The sequence below is a fragment of the Notothenia coriiceps genome, unplaced genomic scaffold (assembly GCF_000735185.1).
Source record: "Notothenia coriiceps isolate Sejong01 unplaced genomic scaffold, NC01 NC01_scaffold00011613, whole genome shotgun sequence".
NCBI classification, from domain to species: domain Eukaryota; kingdom Metazoa; phylum Chordata; class Actinopteri; order Perciformes; family Nototheniidae; genus Notothenia; species Notothenia coriiceps.
In genome coordinates, this window is record NW_011344314.1 from 24,648 (window position 1) to 42,641 (window position 17,994).

Consider the following 17,994-nt stretch of genomic DNA (forward strand, 5'->3'; position numbering starts at 1 on the left):
CGTTTAATACCACCTTTTATTCATAAACCAGATATTGTTTTCAAGTAGAGTTATGAAACAATATATGGGAAACAACCGTTACTGTCTCCAGTTTGCAAAAGACATTCAGAAGTGTTCCAAAAGTGTGTGACAACGACCATAAAACCGGGTAAGGAGGTACGTCTAGAGGAGATCTCGTCACTACAAAACCCCGACAGCGACCCGTTGTGCCTGAAAGTTGAGGGAGGTTTCTAAAAGATACCCCAACTCTAGACCTCTGACCGATCCGGTGAGGTCCTGGAACTTTACGAAGAATGCTTCGGTGAGGAAGCAACGGGCCGGCCGCGCGCGCCGCGCCCGCGCCCCCCCCCCTCTTAAAGAAGAAGTTACAGGTCTGTGAGAGCAGGAAATCTTGTTTGTTTGTTATTGACCAAATACTTATTTTCCACCATAATTTGCAAATAAATTCTTTAAAAATCAGACAATGTGATTCTCCTGGATTCTTTCCCCCCATTTTGTCTCTCATAGTTGAGGTATACCTAGGATGAAAATTACAGACCTCTCATCTTTTTAAGTGGGAGAACTTGCACAATTGGTGCCTGACTAAATACTTTTTTGCCCCACTGTACACCTGCAGATGCATTTTTTTTAAAGAACTGATCAGACCTTGAACAAAAGAGAGAAGAACCCCCACCCTAACCCCGAAACATTCAAATGTCTTTTTTAGCGACAACGAGGAGGAACGGGGCCGCTCGTCTCAAAACGGCCAGTCGGGAAAAGAGTTCAAAGATGAAGAGGAGACCGTAACCACCAAGAGTGTTCACATAGTCCAAGCAACAGAGACAACAGCAACAAGGAAGAGAGGGGTCCCGTCTAAGAAAGTAGACCTGGGGGCCGCAGCCCACTATGTAGGAGACAAGAGCCCAGACACCACCCCCAAACAGGTAACAATAGCACATGTGAGCATATAAGGTCAAACTTTATCGATATATGTATAATCATGCATGGAGTGTTCCTGAAGTGTTTATACAGGGCACAAAAGATGCATTTCTTAAATGTATTATATATATGTTCTATAATTGTTTTATATTATTCTTCAATCTAGGCCCAGCCAGCAGCCCCCCAGCCCGCCAGCAGCAACCTAGCTGACCTCTTCATGGTGGACACAACACCAAGCCAGCCTGCTGCCACAGGTATTATGTCATTTCTTCAGGTAACATTTAGTTGAATCTTCTTGTTGCTATGCCGAAACCACAGAGAAGCAACTGATCCCAGACCTGTTCAGCATAGTTTAGCACCTTAGAAACGGCTAGAAAGGGAAAAAATCGCCTGCTATCATCTTCAAATATGTTTTATTTACATGTATTTTTGCAAACAAGCTAGACACCATCAAATCCAGGAGTGACCTTCTTGCTCAGTGTTGCTGTTCAGAGGGAAGGTCCACTGCAGTGACGGGCCCAACTGCTGAGGCTAGCATCAGTTTTTTGGGACAGCAGTGGGAGGGAGTGGGTGTATAGGAGCTAAGTGCACCAGATGTTTTTGGAGCAGTCCCCGGTGAATGGAGAGGGCGGGAGCGCTGAACAGATGTTTGCTCCTCTCCACCTATCCACTGCGGCCCCCACCCCTCCCCTCCCTCCTACACTTCTGACACTGAAGGAATGCTAACTATGGTGGAATGACACCTGGAGCTCTCTTGTTTAAAATTGATGTGTTTATGTCTAGTTCTCAACGCAGACCTGATGAGTGGATTCGCTGACTTCTCTGCACCGGCTGCGTCCGTTGGCTTCCCCTCAGTATCTGGTGGGTTTCAAGACTTTATTTTTTTTGTTTGTTAGTGTGCGCATGTGTTTGCTGTGCTGTCGCAGCCATACTGCTAGAATATTCAGAGAGATGCTGTGAGGAAGCCCTGGCCATATGGAGCCTGCTACCTGCTCTGCATAACAAGAACAGACACACATCAACTCCTGTTATGGATGACAAGGAGACGGGGACAGAGGAGGGGGTGGAGGGAGCTGAGAGAGATCGGGAGGAGGGATGGAGACAACAAGCAGAGCCAGTTCAATGAAAATGTAAAATGTGGCACCAGTGGTCACTGAGGATGCCCTGAATACAGCCACACTCACTGAAGACTCAGCTGTTGTTCTTAGTTGCTATGACGGGTTTAAATTAGCTTGCGTTGGCAGCATATTGCAGTTATTTACAAAGCTCACAACATCACTGTTTGGATAGCAAACATACACATTTACCCAACCCTCTTATATGTGTCCTCTTTCTTGTAGCTGCAGCACCTTCCTCTAGCAGCAATGGAGAATTTGGAGAGTGGAACGCCTTCCCCGGAGGTCAGATGCCAGCGTCTGCTCAAACTGCCGACACCAGCGGAAATGACCTTTTTGCAGCCATGACAGCTCCTGCAGCCGCCCCGGCTGCAGGCTCGGGCCCTGCCTCAGCAGACCTGTTCGACCTGATGGGGCCCACCCACTCCCTCAGTTCCTCCCAGAGCCTCAACTTCAGCATGAGCTCCTCGCAGAGCATGAGCGCCACGGCGATGCCCCTGTCTATGCCCCAGGTATGCATGACCGCACTCATACAATCCACGCATCCTTCTTTAAATAATGTATTATTATACATATCATTACAAGACTCATGATGGGGGGCCTAAATTATACAGGTGGAAACAAAACATCCTCAGGAAAATAACAATGCAGTTTATGACTTCAGATTTCATCAATCCCAAGCTAGACTGATACATTTGATGTTTTTGTAAATACATCAAATAAAGACGGTATTTGAAAAAGCATATCGTTGTAATAAAATCAGATTCTTTATTTTTGATATCGATGTAATAAACGGAATGACTCTGGTACTAGATCAAACATTTTCATCATACATTTGAGCCAGCGAGCTAAAGCCAAACTAGAGTTAAATATTTCAGTTTTAAAAATCACCGTTTTTGAGAGCTGTGGTGTTTTTTTGTTGTGTTTGGAATGTTCCAACCCCAGGCTTGTTGATTTGGCCTTGGCATAGCAAAATGAGTAATATTCTGGCATTTACATGTTCACACAAATAACCTTTAAACCATTTTATGCTTCAGTTTGAAGCGGGAAATAAATGAAATTCAAACAAGGGGAGAAGAAGTTCACTTTAAGTAGTGTTCCAGTACAAATGTTGAGAACATTTCACACATTTACTCCCAGCATTCAGTTTCCCTGTTGACATAATGAGTCGGTGTGCCTGTGTGATAAAGACATACCTTGTGTGATTGAGAGATGGAGGACAAGCATGATGGTGGAGGGTTAGCATACAGCCTCACCAGATGCTCCTCTCCCCCAGAGACCGCCCACTAACCACCCACTCCTCCTGTTCCTGACACACAGAATGAGAAGAATCAGGTTTGAGTTACAAAAACAATAAAAACCCAACCAAAGCATGTGGATGTCGACTGTGTTCCATGTTAAAAGGTTGTTGACCTAAAAAAGAACCGTTGTCTTTGTTTCACTGAGCACACGCCCACCACTCTGTGTTTTAATGAGCTCAGACACAGACAGCAGCTCATCTCCCTGACAGTATGGAGGTTAAGTGGGGGCTTAAAGGCCCTGAATTAAGAGAAGGAACTTTAGCTTTTCATAAAGTATTTCAGAGTTGGAGCTCTGATGTGTCTTATCGCAGTATTCTTCTGTGATTTCAGCTCGGATTAGCTCTTTCTCTGACAATGTAACTCTGCTTGTGTGGGTCTTTGCTGCCCCTACAGAACATGGGAGGTCCTCTTCAACCGCAGTCTATGCAGCCAATGCAGCAGGGGGGGGCCTCTCAAGGAGCCAAAGCAGCCCTCCCTGCCACCTGGTCGGACTCCTCCATTAACATCAGCCTGGACTTTCTGGGGCCGGGCGTGCAGCCCCCCAAGCAAAGCCAGCCCACCCTCAACACCCTCCAACACGGTGAGACCAATGGGAGATCTGGTATGAATGGTGACACTGTAGCCAATCTGGGAAAATGTATAAACTTTGCTATTGCAAGTTTTTACATAAAGGTTTTTAATCAATTTAAAAATGTCTTAATATTTGCCCAAAAAACCCGGCTCTTTGCGCATCACTGTGGCAGCTCATTGAGCATTTCTACTGGCCACTCAATCTTTCTCTGCTTATTCTGAACTCATTCTAAGGCTTTAGTAAACACTGAGTCAGCAGTACCAGCTAAATAAATATAGAATAGTTCATGTAAACTTAATTCCTGATTCTAATTTAGGGTTAATTTTAAAAGTAATATTTTTTGATATAAAGACAAATCTGCCATGTTGGAAGGTGACCTGACAAAGCCAAACATGTTGGGGTTCACACATTGTCTGAAAAGGCAGAGCTACACATGCTAAAGCTGTAACTAAGTCAATGACTGAGGTTATGAGTCCAACATGAGTGTCCATAGTGCTCCACTGCGGTTGTTAACATAAAAAAACAAATCAGTCTCTCCTCAAATGGTAGTGTACCTTCCTTCTTAATGACATTCAGGTTGAATGCATTCACTCGGCCCAGTACAAGCTGATGGGGAAAGCTAGCAACAGACTTAGCAGAACAACGTCCGATTATCTAAATGAGGTTTAGAATGGTATACAACATACATTTATGGATTTCACAAAAAGTATAAAACATAACTTTTATACTTATTACTTCATTTAAACTTTTACATTATATATTTGGGTTGATAGAAATCATTTGAATTCCTAAAAATCATATATATGTATTTGAAATAAGGACATAGTAAAAAAAAAGTGAAATAGTAAAGAAAAAAAAGAATGTGATATGTATAGAATATGATATGAACAGAATATGAAATTAAGTAATGTACATTAAGACAAAATTAAATACGGTTTGTTGCGGTGATAACTATTTATATACTTAAGTAGATTGGAGATGACGACAAACGGATGAATGTTTCTCGGTGCACTTTCTCCCACGGTCTAGTGGTAAAAGATATAACATAAATCATATTATGTAATTGCTATACTTAAAACTCAACTCGAGCAATAAATATCTAAATATCTCCCAACTATGAAATAATCTGACTATCCCAACCATAGCAGCCAGACTGTCCCATAAATCTCCTCATGTATGAGATTTTAAAATCTTGTATAAATTGCCTTTGTTCTGTCATTTCCAGGCACCCCAGTACCCAGCAGCATGCTCCCCCAGGGGTTTGCCGCCATGAACCTTGGACCTGCTGCAGTCAAATCGCCTGTCAGTCCCATGATGCACCCCGGTGCTGGCATGGGAATGGGGATGGGCATGGGGATGTCTCCCAACCAGGGCATGATGGGGATGGGCATGAACATGGGGATGCCACAGGGGGGGATGGGGATGAACCCTGCGATGGTCCAACAGCCCAAACACGATGCCTTCGCTGACTTTGGCAACTTTGGAAAGTAATAGAGCCAGAGAGCAAAGATTATCTGGTGGAGTGGTGTTGATCTCTCTCTCTCTCTCTCTCTTTCTCTCTCCGTCCATTGGTGAAGGATTGTCACGAGCTGCAAACAAAGAGTACTTGAATAATGTCAACTATCACAATACAAACACCCTGCAATCGCCTTTTTTTTTTAGTTTTTTAAGGAATGCTGTGTAGTGGATCTAAAATAATTTGTGTTTGAACCAATGAGCCGCCTGGTCCTGGGTGACGGGGGGCCTCGTGGGTTATGAAAAGGAAGACTGTGCCGCCAAGAGAATGTTTGGGGGGGGGGGGGGGGTCTGCTTTATAACCTCAATCAAGTTAAATCACCATAATAGCAAAAAAATATCAGTAGCTGCGTAATTATTTTGAGATGCTTTCTCAGTCATTTTACTGATTCAAGTTTGAATAACATGATCGGCTATTTTAACTTTTCTAATGTACATTTAAGAATGTCAAGTTACCTCTTTCCTTCTTTTTCCATTGCTCTTCCTTTTGACCTGTAAATAGAAATCTGGAGCCCTTGCAAATAAGTTATGAAGTTCCAATATATGAGAGGCAGTGAGGGTGTGAGAGTTGTATCATACAGACCAAATCTGATGCGAACCAAGACCCGGAGCACAGCGACACCTTCTCTATGTACATACCACACACTCCAGACGTGCTACAGCTAATGAATGAGTGTTTGGAGTGAACATTGATTCATTTAAGGAGTTATCAGACCATCATTTGTGGCCTTTCTTATTGCTATATAAATATATATATTTTACTTATGAAGAATATAATCAGTTTGCATCCAAATGAGATAATCAGTAGGGCCTCGTACAGGGGTCGAGGGTTCATTACAGCACAGTGCCTGAGAGACCCTTTGCCTTTTCTCTTCAGTTAACCTCTCTAAAGGAAACGCTGCGACAGCACAGAGCGCCTAAAGCCGAGAGTACTGTCTGTACAGATATCAGATGCAATCCTATCATTATTTTTCTTTGTCCCATGCACACTTTCATGGTTTATTCAGGTCAGATAATACCTTCAGAGCGCAAAAAAACTGAACTTTGAGTGTTGAGACTGTTATGAAGATGTCATTGTAAATGTCCAACAGTGCATTTCTGTAAATGCTGCCCTCTCACCTTCCGTCATTTGTAACGTTACTCATTAAAAACATCATAACCGTCATCATGAAAACCAAGAAGATAGTGAGAGGACGCACTTTTTAGGACGCACTTTGCACCAAGTTTGATATGCCGGTTCCATGACTGTTAACGCATAATTAACTGCTAGGTTAGACGTACAAAACAATGCTCTTCAGCGGTTCAAGTGCCTGCCGGTGGTTGCCTCCTGACCCTTGTAATGAGTGATAAGTAAATCGTGGCTGCCTGACATTTTGGGCATGTCGACGGTTGGATAAATAATTCACTGAGCAGAGGTGAAGGCGGTGGATGTGCGGCCCCGAGAGCATCGAGGCTTTCCTCCTGTCTCAAGGGCTCAGAGGCAGAGCACACTAACACATAGTAGCCTTGCGTCGGACTCTGAAACATCAAAAAATGACCAAAATCTGTTTGCTGTTTTTTCTAAAATATAAGTAGCTGTTGTTTTATTCATTTTTTTTTATTTTCTACTTCAAATTGTTTTTTTTGATCTGCTCTAAAATGGGATTGTTACTGAAACACTAGCATATGCAAATGTAAGAAAAGAAAATCCTTTGAGAAAATGAATTTTTGCATTATTCCCATTTTGATTTACACATCGATTCTTTATCTACAACATTAAACAGTTGATTGAAATGTGTTAATGGCGTGTGTTATTTGGTGTGCTGTGTCATTAGCCTCATTCAAAAGAGCTTCAAGCAGCAGATGTGAAATCACTGCGCTTCACTTTGAAATTACATTTAGTTCATGCCAGTTTGTTAACCTCATTGACTGAGGTAATCACGGAAAGTCTTTGATAAATATGCACATTTACAAATTAATAGGGCAAAGAAGAACAAAAAAGCGTACAATACACGCAAATCTGCTGAAATGTAAGTATGCTGGATACAAAATCTATAGGTTATAACAAAAAATACTTCTAATACTTAAAGGGGTCTTGTGCTCATTCATATGTGTATGTTGTGCCTCTGCTGTGACATGTTTAAATGACTTGATTTAATGTTCAAAAAGCTCTTTATTTTTCTCACACTGCCTGTGTGGCAGCACTTCTTTTCACCCTCTGTCTGAAACCAGAGCCGAGTCTGCTCTGATTGGTTAGCTGGCTATGTCATGTGTGATTGGTCAACCGCATAGATATGTCCCATTGTCCCGCCCCTTAGCCTATCACCTACAATATTTTGGAGCGTTAGCCAATAGATGTGTTAGTAATGTCACTATGTTATTGAAGTAAACAAAGGAGTCCAATGGAGGAGTGTGTAGGAGAGAAACTTGGGATTTTAGCCTTTGCAAACCATTTACATGCAAAAAAACTTATATATACACTACAGGGGAGGAAAACCCCAAAAACCATAATAGGGGCCCTTTAATGTTCAGAGTAAGGAGGATGATCCTTGTTGTGTTTAAAGGCAAAACATGTTTTAAAATCTCAACCCTTGTTTAATTTAAGCTTAGTAGCATTCTATAAAGGCAGTTGGTGTTGTACTTAAATAATGTATACGTTGTGTCCTTCAATATCCAATATATATCAACTGATATGTACAGTTTGCCCTATGGGATGGATGGCCTGATTACTCTGGTGATATAATACACTCAAGAGAAAATTGTGGAGTCTAATTGTGGCTCATCTCTTCACCACAGTGCCCTTCTCATATTTCATCAACACACTAGTGTGACAAACACGACTAAAACACAGCTTGCATTAAACAATTGACCCCGTTTTCACTCTCTGGAGAGGAAGACTGTTAAATGGGCTACACTAATAATATATATACATATGAAAAGTAACAGCATATAGATGAAAACAGCTCAACTGCTCATACAATTTTTCCTATTTAGGGCATACAGATATATAGAAAGAAGGTCAATTAAACTCTGCAGTCAAATTAGAAAAATCTAGAATAAGGCAGACCTAGAAATACAGCAACATGCAATCATGCGGGGCAACTCATCATCCAAAAGTAACCTCTGCCATTTAAAAATAAGAAAAAACGCGACATCTTTACAACTTCCACTAGATGCAGTAAATTGTGCTTTTATGGGTAATGTGCCCATTAAAGAGTAAAAGCAATCTGAGACGTCAAGACAAATGACAGCGTTTGAGTGCCATCTGCAATCTCTAGCTTCACAAACTCAATTATTCATAATGCATTTATGAAGTCCGCTGAGACTGCGCTGTCATTCCTGTTCAAACTAACGGGAAAAGCAACATAAAGGGACAAGCTCTTTCCGATGACAATGGCCTCACAGATGGCACTAATGTGTTTATGCTGCCACCTGCTGGGTAATAACCATAACACCGCTGTTTATGCTGTGGCATAACGGTGTCAAATACATTTCCTTTAGTGGCTGTCAGACAAAAGGAAAAAGACTATAATTAGAACTGAGAAGCTTTTATTCCTCAAAATCACTTCTCTGGTGGGCAGAGAACCAGCTCCATATCAATATGATATAACAAACATCCTCTTTTGATTCCTCAGAATCTAATTACATCTCTGGCAGTTCATCTTTCAAAACCATCATTACAGATGTGCAGCGTAAAATCAAACTTTATTTGATTGTGGTTGTAGTCTTTGTATCCAGGGGTTACATCAAACTGAATAATCAGAGCGGCTGAGGGTTAACCAGGAGGACGCTCTCCCCCCGGATGAAGAGCTGGTTGATGTGGCGTGTGTGCACCTTGCCATACTTCTGGGAGACTTTCTTCTGGCAGACCTCTGGCCCCTGGGCCTTCGGCGAGACTTTGTGTTCATCCGTTCTGATTCTAACATTGGTTGACAGTTTGGACTCTGTCCTGCTGTCCTGTCTCTGGCTGCTAGGCTGAGCAGCAGACGGGGGTTTTGGAGTACTTTTTGGAGCACTTTTTGGGTTTGCAGGCTGATGCTTGCTGGCTGTTTCCTGGGCTCCGTGCTTCTTTGCTGGCTCATCATCTCCTGGACTCTCCTGGAGCCTCAGCTTCTCAAAGAGCTGCACACAGATGTTTGTCACATAAATAAATTAGGGTTTGGGAGGAGCACCTCCCGGACTTAAAAATCACTTTTATTTTAGGTGCTTTTTGGATAAGGATACATTTAAATGCAAAAATTACAACAAGCTAAGGCACTCTATTTTGAACAATTACAGTGCTTTCAATATAATGGCACATGACAAAATGCATCACATTTCTAATTGCTGCTAGTTCTCAAGCTTTCATCGTAAAGCAGTCAAAGGAAACTCGGGGCATTTGAAAAAAAACACATAGTAAAACTACTGGTACATTAAAGTCAGCTTGCAGTAAACAATTCTTTATCACTGACTTATTATTAAAACAAACATAACTGATTGTAGCTTTTACTATTACAGAGTAGAAAAAATATTTTTCTGTCAGATATACATTGAAGAATAATGCCTACCCGGGAAATGGTGAGGGCCTTCTCATGGTAAAATGCCTCTCCAAGCAGAGGCTCTCGGTATGTCTCATCTACATCCACCATGGCCTGAGAAAGAGGATAAAAACAGATAGTGAACATTCAGTATAAAAAGACACAAACTTCATGGTTTCAAGTAAGATGCAGATTATTTGTTCAGCATATGGCAGCTGTTAAATAATGAACGAGCGCTCACCATGTTCCAGAACTTGTCGAAGGCCACAACAAAGCCCGAGCAAACTCCCCTCAGCCCCTTGAAGGTCCTGATGTGAACTCTGACCCTGATCTTCTCCTCCACGCATCGGTACAGCTCCCCCAATGGACTGCCTTTACATACTGAACACACAGGACAAAGGAGTAACACAAACAAACAGTTAGAAGGTATCACAACAAGCTTCTGCAAAAAAGGCCAACAATGCTGGGTTCTACTGGATTTTTCACTTTTCAATTGGTTGATGTACACATATTGTATGGTTTCAGTTTCTGAGATATAATGTTCAATATATTTATTCAGATTATTAGCATTATATAACAAATATCTTTGAATTTTGAATGTTTGCTGGAAAAAATAGCAATTATCTTTGCTCTGAAAAGTGGTAATGGTGAGTTGACATTGGTTTTTCATATTTAGCCATTTACCCGTGTACAAAAAAGGCGAATCATAAATATATAAATTATATAATATTAAACGTTTGCTGCAGCCCTTATAAAAACAAAAATGGTATTGTGTTCCTATGTATTTTATTATTCTAAGTTCATGGTAGTAATTTATAAGTCAGTTAAACACTACAGGACTGTGAGAAAGGTACAACAAGTTTGAAATGAATGTTTATCCATATGAAGAGCAGGACAATCTCCTTCAATAAATGAAAATACTATGGAGTAACAACTTATTTAAAGCTTATGTTTGAAAGGGTTTTAGCGGCCTCAATCTCAACTTTATTTATAAAGCCCTTTTCAAAACAGCCGGAGCTGAAACAAAGTGCTGTACACGCCATAAAAAACAAAAACAAAACAACAATAAATAACAATATAAAAACAACAAAACCAATGAAGCATATAAAAACAAACAGAAACAGAGTCTCATGCTGGGTTAAAAGCCAAGGAATAAAAATGGGTTTTTAGGCGAGTTTTAAAAATGGACAGTGAAGGGGCTTGTCTAATGGTCAATGGGAGGCCATTCCACAGTTTGGGACCGGCAGCGGAAAAGGCTCTATCCCCTCTGAGCTTCCGTTTAGACCTCGGTACCTCCAGGAGCAGCTGATCAGCTGACCTGAGGCACCGGGCAGGAGAGTAAGGATGGAGCAGCTCTGAGAGGTACGGCGGGGCGAGACCGTTAAAAGATTTAAAAACAAATAAAAGAATCTTAAAACGGACTCTAAAATGCACAGGCAGCCAGTGGAGGGAGGCTAAAACTTGCCTGTGCAAGTATGTGGAGTTGTTGCAGCTTACAAGTGATGGCAAGCGGGCCTATCCTAAAAGTCAACATGATAGCATCCCACTTGTTGACATTGAATGAGGAACTCCCAACAAATCTCAATGTATATAGTGATGTAATAGAAGGTCTTATTGAACCTACAGGGCATCCTTGTGAGGACATTTTTCACCGGCTTGTGCCTCCTTCTCCGCGGTGCGCTGCTCTCCCCCTCCGGAGTCACCGGGTTGTTCACCATGAGCTTCTTCAGCCTCTCGATGCGCTCCGGGTCCGCCACCCCTTTCATGGCCTTCTGTCGTTTCTTCTCCACATTCTCCGGCTTGGCTCTGCCCCGGCCGCCCTTTAGAAAGCTCTCGTATGCCGCCACATTGTTAAAGCTTTTGATATTTGGAAAAGGAAGCGACACAGTGGGCGAGTACAAGGCCAAGAGAGGGTCGAATTTATCCGAGCAGACATCTGTTTTATCTACGCCACTGCCCGCAGCTTTACCGCAACGCTCCGGAGCTGATGGTGTACTCGAACAGGTTGCAGTGACCGATTCTTTGCTGTGTGCCTTTACAATTTTTCTTTCCCTCTCCTCCATGTTTGAAACAGGCGCAAATGAGCAAACAGTGCAGCGAAGAACCGAAGAACCCTGGGAAAGTGACTGACGTAGGTTGAGGATGAGCTCTCACTCTGCACCTATTTCAAGAGTGGTGGCGAATTTCAATCAAGAAAGCCTTATTTGTGTGTGGTGTTACCATTTTTTCTGTGATATTCTGACAGTGATGACCTATTTCAAATCATAAAACAATAATTAAATAAATAATTCAACCCTCAGAAAACAGTATGTCTGGATTGCGAGTTCCGCAATACGTATTTCCGTAACCCCTTATACACGATCTTTGGTTGCCCTTCCCCTCACCTAACCACACGATGGCGCCAAAATACAAGTTATGTTTTGGTAGCTTGTAAATCTGCTTTGATTATTTATGCAGTATCAACACAACAATTTGGTAATTGACGATGTTCGTTGATAGTGTGAACAAGAAGTGTCTGAGAGCAATATGATATTTGTGATTAATCAATTATTTCTTTATGTAGGTCTGCTCCGGAACCTTAGTGTGTGCTGTCTCCGGCTTCACTACGACATCATTCGTTGACGGACTGTACACAAACCAGCGTTTTTTAGCGAACTTACTCTCAGGATAAATGTAGATCAGTTTATTGCATTACTGTTTATCCTACTAAATCAAATATTGGTGTTTGTGTAACTAACGGAATATATAGATATTAATGCATGAAGACAACGGGTTTAAGTCACTAACCTACTGGTCACTGTACGTTGGCTAACAACACATCACCTCCAAGTGTAAGTAATAAATAATGTTATAGCAAGACAAACGAACATGTCTCTTTAATAATTATTCTATAATTAGGAGGATAGCCTTTTATATTGAAATAATACAAATAATTTGTGTAAAGGTTAAACCGAAACTATTTTCATAGGAGAGACATATGTCTACATGTATGATGTGAATGCATTTTGAATTGCTAACTTTGGAATATATATTATATTTCAATAACATCATAACCATTTGACAACAATAATGCATTTTTGACTTTTACTATTCAATGGTTGTAACTCAACACAAGACTATTATTCAATTACAAATTGACAATTGTGACTTTCTTGTGACAAATGTGACTGCCCTTTTTGGGCATCACTGCAAACACAACAGCAGAAATGATGCAGATATTTGGACAATGATACACCCACCCATAGAAGTGACAATTTCTGGATTGTAAAATTCACTCCATTCATGCTGTAAATGTGTCAGCTTCATATTTGCTTTTGCTTTTCAGGAACCCCTCAATGCTGTTTGGAAAGGCCTGCATATTTGGTGGACGTGCCAGGTATTGTGTTGTCAAACCCTTGGCCTGTCTTTTTACGACTTCCAGCAACATGGCCAAGAGCAAGTTTGAGTATGTCCGCAACTTTGAAACAGATGACACTTGTCTACGGAATTGCTACATTGTTGTGAGATTGGATGGTCGCAACTTTCACAAGTGAGTTTGCTCTTCAAGTCAAACGTTCTGTCATCTCTGTGAAGACATAAATAGGATAATGGATCCTTCTCTTGTTTTGAGTTTCTTCTTTTTTGTTTCAGGTTTACAGAGCAGCACAAATTTGCAAAGCCCAACGACAACAGGGCTTTGGGCCTGATGAGCCGGAGTGCTCGCTCCGTCATGGAAGAGTTAGAGGATATTGTCATCGCTTATGGTCAAAGTGATGAGTTCAGCTTTGTTTTCAAGAGGACTTCAACCTGGTTTAAGAGGAGAGCCAGGTACACTTTTGCAGCACTTTGAATGTATCTGATTTCCCCACATGCTTTCCTCTCTCTGACTTCATTCCTCCATCTTTCTCTTCCTGCAGTAAGCTTATGACACATGTGGCCTCCCAGTTCTCATCCTCATATGTGTTTTACTGGAAGGAGTTTTTTGGGGAGGACCTACCCCTCTTGTACCCCCCTAGCTTTGATGGACGTGTGGTCCTGTATCCTAGCAACCGCAACCTCAAAGACTACCTCAGCTGGAGGCAAGCAGATTGTAAGTGCACACTGTGCCATAACTGTTTTACAAAGTCACACACACACAGTATGACTGATTTTCTTGTATTAAACCAACGATACCAGACTGTGTGTGTTCTGTCTTTCAGGTCATGTGAATAATTTGTACAACACGGTGTTTTGGACTTTGGTACAAAAGGGAGGACTCACCACAGCCCAGGCAGAGGAACGCTTAAAGGTGAGAGCGTCACAAAATCATAAATGAACAAAAATATGTTTGTGTGTTTAGGAATATTTGCTGTGTCTTTTTACAAATATGCTGTTTTGTATAATATATCAAAGGTTTTTTCCTTTTACATTTCTATTAATAACTTTATATGAACAGCAAGACCTTCAAAATATGAAAAACAATAATAAGGAGAAAACACCTGCACATTTAGAGTTAACATTAACTAAGAAATTACACTGTCTCAATTTTGGTTCTACTTTTCTGAATGTGCACAACATTTACTGTGTGGACTGTGCCTTTAATTGCAAGCCATTTCCAAGACAGCCTTATGAGGACATTTTTGTATGTATTGTTGGTGAAATAATTTGCTGATTTTGCATTTTCTGGTTCAGCTATTATGAATTATTAAGTTTGACAATTTTGTTATCTATTTCACATCATTCTAAATTGAATGACATTCGATGATACAAACAAAAACAAATTGATCAAGTTGAAGACATTATTTTAGAGTCTGATATTAAATAACTGAATATTTCTCACCTTGTCTTTCCAAATGGAGACAATTAATGAAAAATATAAATATCATAGGATAAATTGATTATGAGAAGTATAGTTATTGTGTGAATATTTCGACAAAAATGTCTCCGTATGAACTATTTTGTGTTTGAAAGTTCTTCTGTAAACTTTATTTTATATTACTTTATTAATGGGTTTTTACAAAGAAGACATGATCCTTGCTTGTGTAGCTTTTGTGTGCTTTTCATTGGCCGATTTTTCACATGTATTCACATGATGACCACCTTATTTACTTCTGGTTTATTCTGGTTGGAGATGAACACATGCCTCTGACTGAAACAGCTGTTCTCTGGAAGTCACTTTATTCTCCGGTGGTCTGTAACTCACACAAAGTGATGACAGCTGACGGGTTGTGGAAAGTGTTTATTCTGGATGAATGAGTCATTCACAACCCATCAAACCGCCATGTTTCTGGTTACTTTATCACTTCCATAAAAAAAAAAACAAAGCAAAAATAGAACCAGTTGTGAGAGGTGTGGATGATAAGATTCCAGTGAGGCCTGACGAATCAGCTGATTTTTGTACTGCATAAATAACGTTTTGTAATATTAATTTAACTTTGTTGTTTCTCCCCCCAGGGAACACTAGCTGCAGACAAAAATGAGATCCTGTTCTCTGAGTTTAATATCAACTACAACACTGAACCTGCCGTCCTCAAAAAAGGCACCACTCTCATCTGGGAAAAGGTGAGCTGCTGAAAATGGTTTTCATGTTGCATGAGTAATTTACTGGGGTAACTCCTACTCATTTTGATATCTTTGGTTTGTGTGACAAAGGGCTTTTAATATCTCAACTCAGCCACTTCCACCTCACACCTCATCTATTTCTGCTTTAGTCAGTGATAGCCGAACATTTCACAACATGACTGTGTGTGAGGTATCTGCTGATAACTGCCTCAGACAAAACACAGCAGAAAAGATTGAGTCAGGAATAGTTGTGTGCACTTGTCTGCAGTTTGCAGGTTTGGCTGACAGCAACACTTAATGTCTTGTCTACTACATTTACTATTTATATTTGGGAAGCAGAATTGCCTTCTGTGCATGTTTACTTACTAATTGTTTTTTCCCGGACACACAAATATTTTGGTTGCCTATTGTTTGGTCACAGTTGTAGTTTAGCTCTTAAAATAACATAATTTTGTAGGAAAACATACACATCTCATACAACTTCCACGTTTTATTATACCACTTCATACCACAGTGAAATAAAAGGAAACTAAATGAATTAATTCCAGGCAGGTTTAGAATAAACATAGCCGGTTACAAAAGGTGGCTAATATTATTGTGAATTATACAGAATTCCACCGTGCTGTATACACAAGCATTACCTGAACGTGGCATTGCATTGTGGGTCAGTAATTACCAGAAAAACAAATAAAAGCATTAACAAATCAATGTCAGAAATGTCTCAACAGTACACATTTTAAAATAGTTTTTGATATTTTTCAATGCATAGTTTTTCAATATACAGCAATTTAATTTCTTTATTTTTGTCCAAGAGGTTTGATACCGCAGATATGAAACAAAGGCCAGGAGAAATAAATCTTAGCTAGGCATTAAGATTTAAAGCAAGGGGTAAAACTCTCTAAAATGTCAACATTTATACAAAAAAACTACCAATCTCTCTCTAAAGCAGGGGTGCCCAACCGGGTCGATTGTGGGAGATTCCCAGTCGATCGCGAGATGTGTCTAAAAATAGAACAACAATATTATGTTTTATCGTTAATGTCCTATAACATAATCTTCCTGTGCCAGAATAATGCACTTGAACGCATCAAAGCTTTGTGATTGGCCGGCGTGATCCCATGTGTCGGGGCGTGGCTGGTGGGCAGTGGGCACTATTTCGCTGACGTTGTCCGTGTCAACAGGAGTGACAGTCCGCACACACACAAGACCGCAATTATGGCAGAAGCAAAAAATCCCAAAAATATATCATTTTCACTCCGAGTGGGAGGATGATTATTTTTGTATCTATTCCAATTAAAAGTCCATCTGTCTCATCGGCAATGCGAGCGTGGCTTTATCGAAGAAGGGTAATTTCGGAGCGGCATTTCAAAACAGTGCACAAACGCTAAGAGACGGAATTCCCTCCTAATTCTGCCCTACGCTCCCAAAAGGGGAGGGACCTGAAAGGACAGCTAAATGCACAGCAGTCCATTTTCACCAGGCCCAACAACAAGAGCAAGGCTGCTACCATAGCATCTTATCGTCTCAGTCACGTTCTTGCGAAACACATGAAGTCTTTCAAAGACGGCGAAGTTGTGAAAGAAGCATTCCGGGAGGCTGCCGACGACTTTTGGGGGACAGTAAAAATAACAGTAGCATTTCAACAGGTTTTTGATATAATAAAAACTCAAAGCAGATACCGTTATTAATCAGCTGTAAGTTTTAGTTTGTTTGAACTTATTCATTATAATTATTGTACAAAATGGTATAAGAATGCAAACCTAAATCGATTGTAGTCTATTATCAATTCAGGTTAAGAAACTAGTGTTGCTTGCATCCTATTTTAAAGGCATTTATTTTTATACTCTACTAAAATGCAACAAAAAAAGGGTTTGATTCTATTAATTTTGTCTTTTTTATTGCACTTTGGCAGCAGATTCCTGTGTAGCTTCAGATCTAAGTTGTCTTATTAGTAAGCCTAATTTATACTTTTGTAGCAACACTATTTTTATATAATGGCAAAGGAAGGGTTCAGAGTCTTTTCTTTTTTCCCTGTGTCATATGTGGCAGCACTGTTCAATGTTTCTTGAAAACATTACCCACTGTAGTATGTGACGTGTGAATAAACTCCAACTCTGTATAAACAACACTGTTGTGTAACTTCAGTTAAATACTTGTATGTGTGTAGATTAGAAAGAGGTAAGATGAAGGATCTGCAGTATTTTATGAAGTATTAATCGTACAAAGGTCAGTTTTATACATGTAGAAGTGTGTATTTACCCGGTAGTAGGCTGTCAGTAATGGCTACGCCTCTCTATTTGGGCTGGTAGATCTCGGCAGACTGGCAACTTTAAAAGTAGTTCTCGGTTCAAAAAAGGTTGGGCACCCCCAGTGGCGGCCGGCCCATAGTGGCGATAGGGGTGCCGCCCCACCTCTTCCCACATACAAAAATATATATATATATTTTATATTTTTTATTTTTAATGAACAAGGTAAATATCATACAATTGGTATCAGTAAAATGTATAATCTACAATAAAATCTTGTTTAAAATTGTGTTACGATGTCTAAAGTTACTG

At 40.5% G+C, this 17,994-nt stretch overlaps 3 protein-coding genes across 6 annotated transcripts in view; 2 read left to right on the forward strand and 1 right to left on the reverse strand.

Annotated features, from left to right (window-relative positions):
* The window catches only part of LOC104946890 (clathrin interactor 1), a gene marked incomplete at its 5' end in the record, with an annotated part of 13,377 nt that extends 6,184 nt beyond the window's left edge, over nucleotides 1–7,193 (forward strand). Inside the window, 6 exons of the mRNA XM_010772795.1 lie at nucleotides 707–923; nucleotides 1,085–1,172; nucleotides 1,702–1,779; nucleotides 2,259–2,545; nucleotides 3,728–3,914; nucleotides 5,131–7,193. Coding sequence (XP_010771097.1) covers nucleotides 707–923; nucleotides 1,085–1,172; nucleotides 1,702–1,779; nucleotides 2,259–2,545; nucleotides 3,728–3,914; nucleotides 5,131–5,396 — 1,123 coding nt within the window. The remainder of the gene's footprint in view (nucleotides 1–706; nucleotides 924–1,084; nucleotides 1,173–1,701; nucleotides 1,780–2,258; nucleotides 2,546–3,727; nucleotides 3,915–5,130) is intronic.
* A 1,495-nt stretch (nucleotides 7,194–8,688) lies between these two features.
* On the reverse strand, nucleotides 8,689–12,043 carry lsm11 (LSM11, U7 small nuclear RNA associated). Its single transcript, XM_010772786.1, has 4 exons — nucleotides 11,541–12,043; nucleotides 10,158–10,297; nucleotides 9,947–10,030; nucleotides 8,689–9,521 (listed from the first exon to the last, which is right to left on the reverse strand). The coding sequence occupies exons 1-4, from the start codon at nucleotides 11,977–11,979 to the stop codon at nucleotides 9,159–9,161; spliced, it is 1,026 nt and encodes a 341-aa protein (XP_010771088.1). The 5' UTR covers nucleotides 11,980–12,043; the 3' UTR covers nucleotides 8,689–9,158.
* Nucleotides 10,966–17,994, forward strand: part of thg1l (tRNA-histidine guanylyltransferase 1-like) — an 11,221-nt gene continuing 4,192 nt past the window's right edge. Inside the window, exons 1-8 of one of the 4 annotated variants that reach the window (XM_010772783.1) lie at nucleotides 10,966–11,278; nucleotides 11,991–12,047; nucleotides 12,480–12,747; nucleotides 13,242–13,445; nucleotides 13,547–13,723; nucleotides 13,813–13,985; nucleotides 14,095–14,183; nucleotides 15,329–15,436. In XM_010772783.1, the coding sequence (XP_010771085.1) occupies nucleotides 13,252–13,445; nucleotides 13,547–13,723; nucleotides 13,813–13,985; nucleotides 14,095–14,183; nucleotides 15,329–15,436 (741 nt within the window). In that variant the 5' untranslated portion in view covers nucleotides 10,966–11,278; nucleotides 11,991–12,047; nucleotides 12,480–12,747; nucleotides 13,242–13,251. The remainder of the gene's footprint in view (nucleotides 11,279–11,990; nucleotides 12,048–12,479; nucleotides 12,748–13,241; nucleotides 13,446–13,546; nucleotides 13,724–13,812; nucleotides 13,986–14,094; nucleotides 14,184–15,328; nucleotides 15,437–17,994) is intronic. The other 3 variants (XM_010772781.1, XM_010772784.1, XM_010772782.1) reach the window with 3 other exon arrangements.

What these genes read in the sequence shown, in the direction of transcription:
- lsm11 (XM_010772786.1), bottom strand. Translation starts at nt 11,979, where the DNA reads ATGGAGGAGAGGGAAAGAAAAATTGTAAAGGCACACAGCAAAGAATCG. An exon ending in TGTCCTCACAAGGATGCCCT is followed by an intron (nt 10,298 to 11,540) that starts GTAGGTTCAATA and finishes CTGTGTGTTCAG; the next exon opens with TATGTAAAGGCAGTCCATTG. An exon ending in TCGACAAGTTCTGGAACATG is followed by an intron (nt 10,031 to 10,157) that starts GTGAGCGCTCGT and finishes CCTCTTTCTCAG; the next exon opens with GCCATGGTGGATGTAGATGA.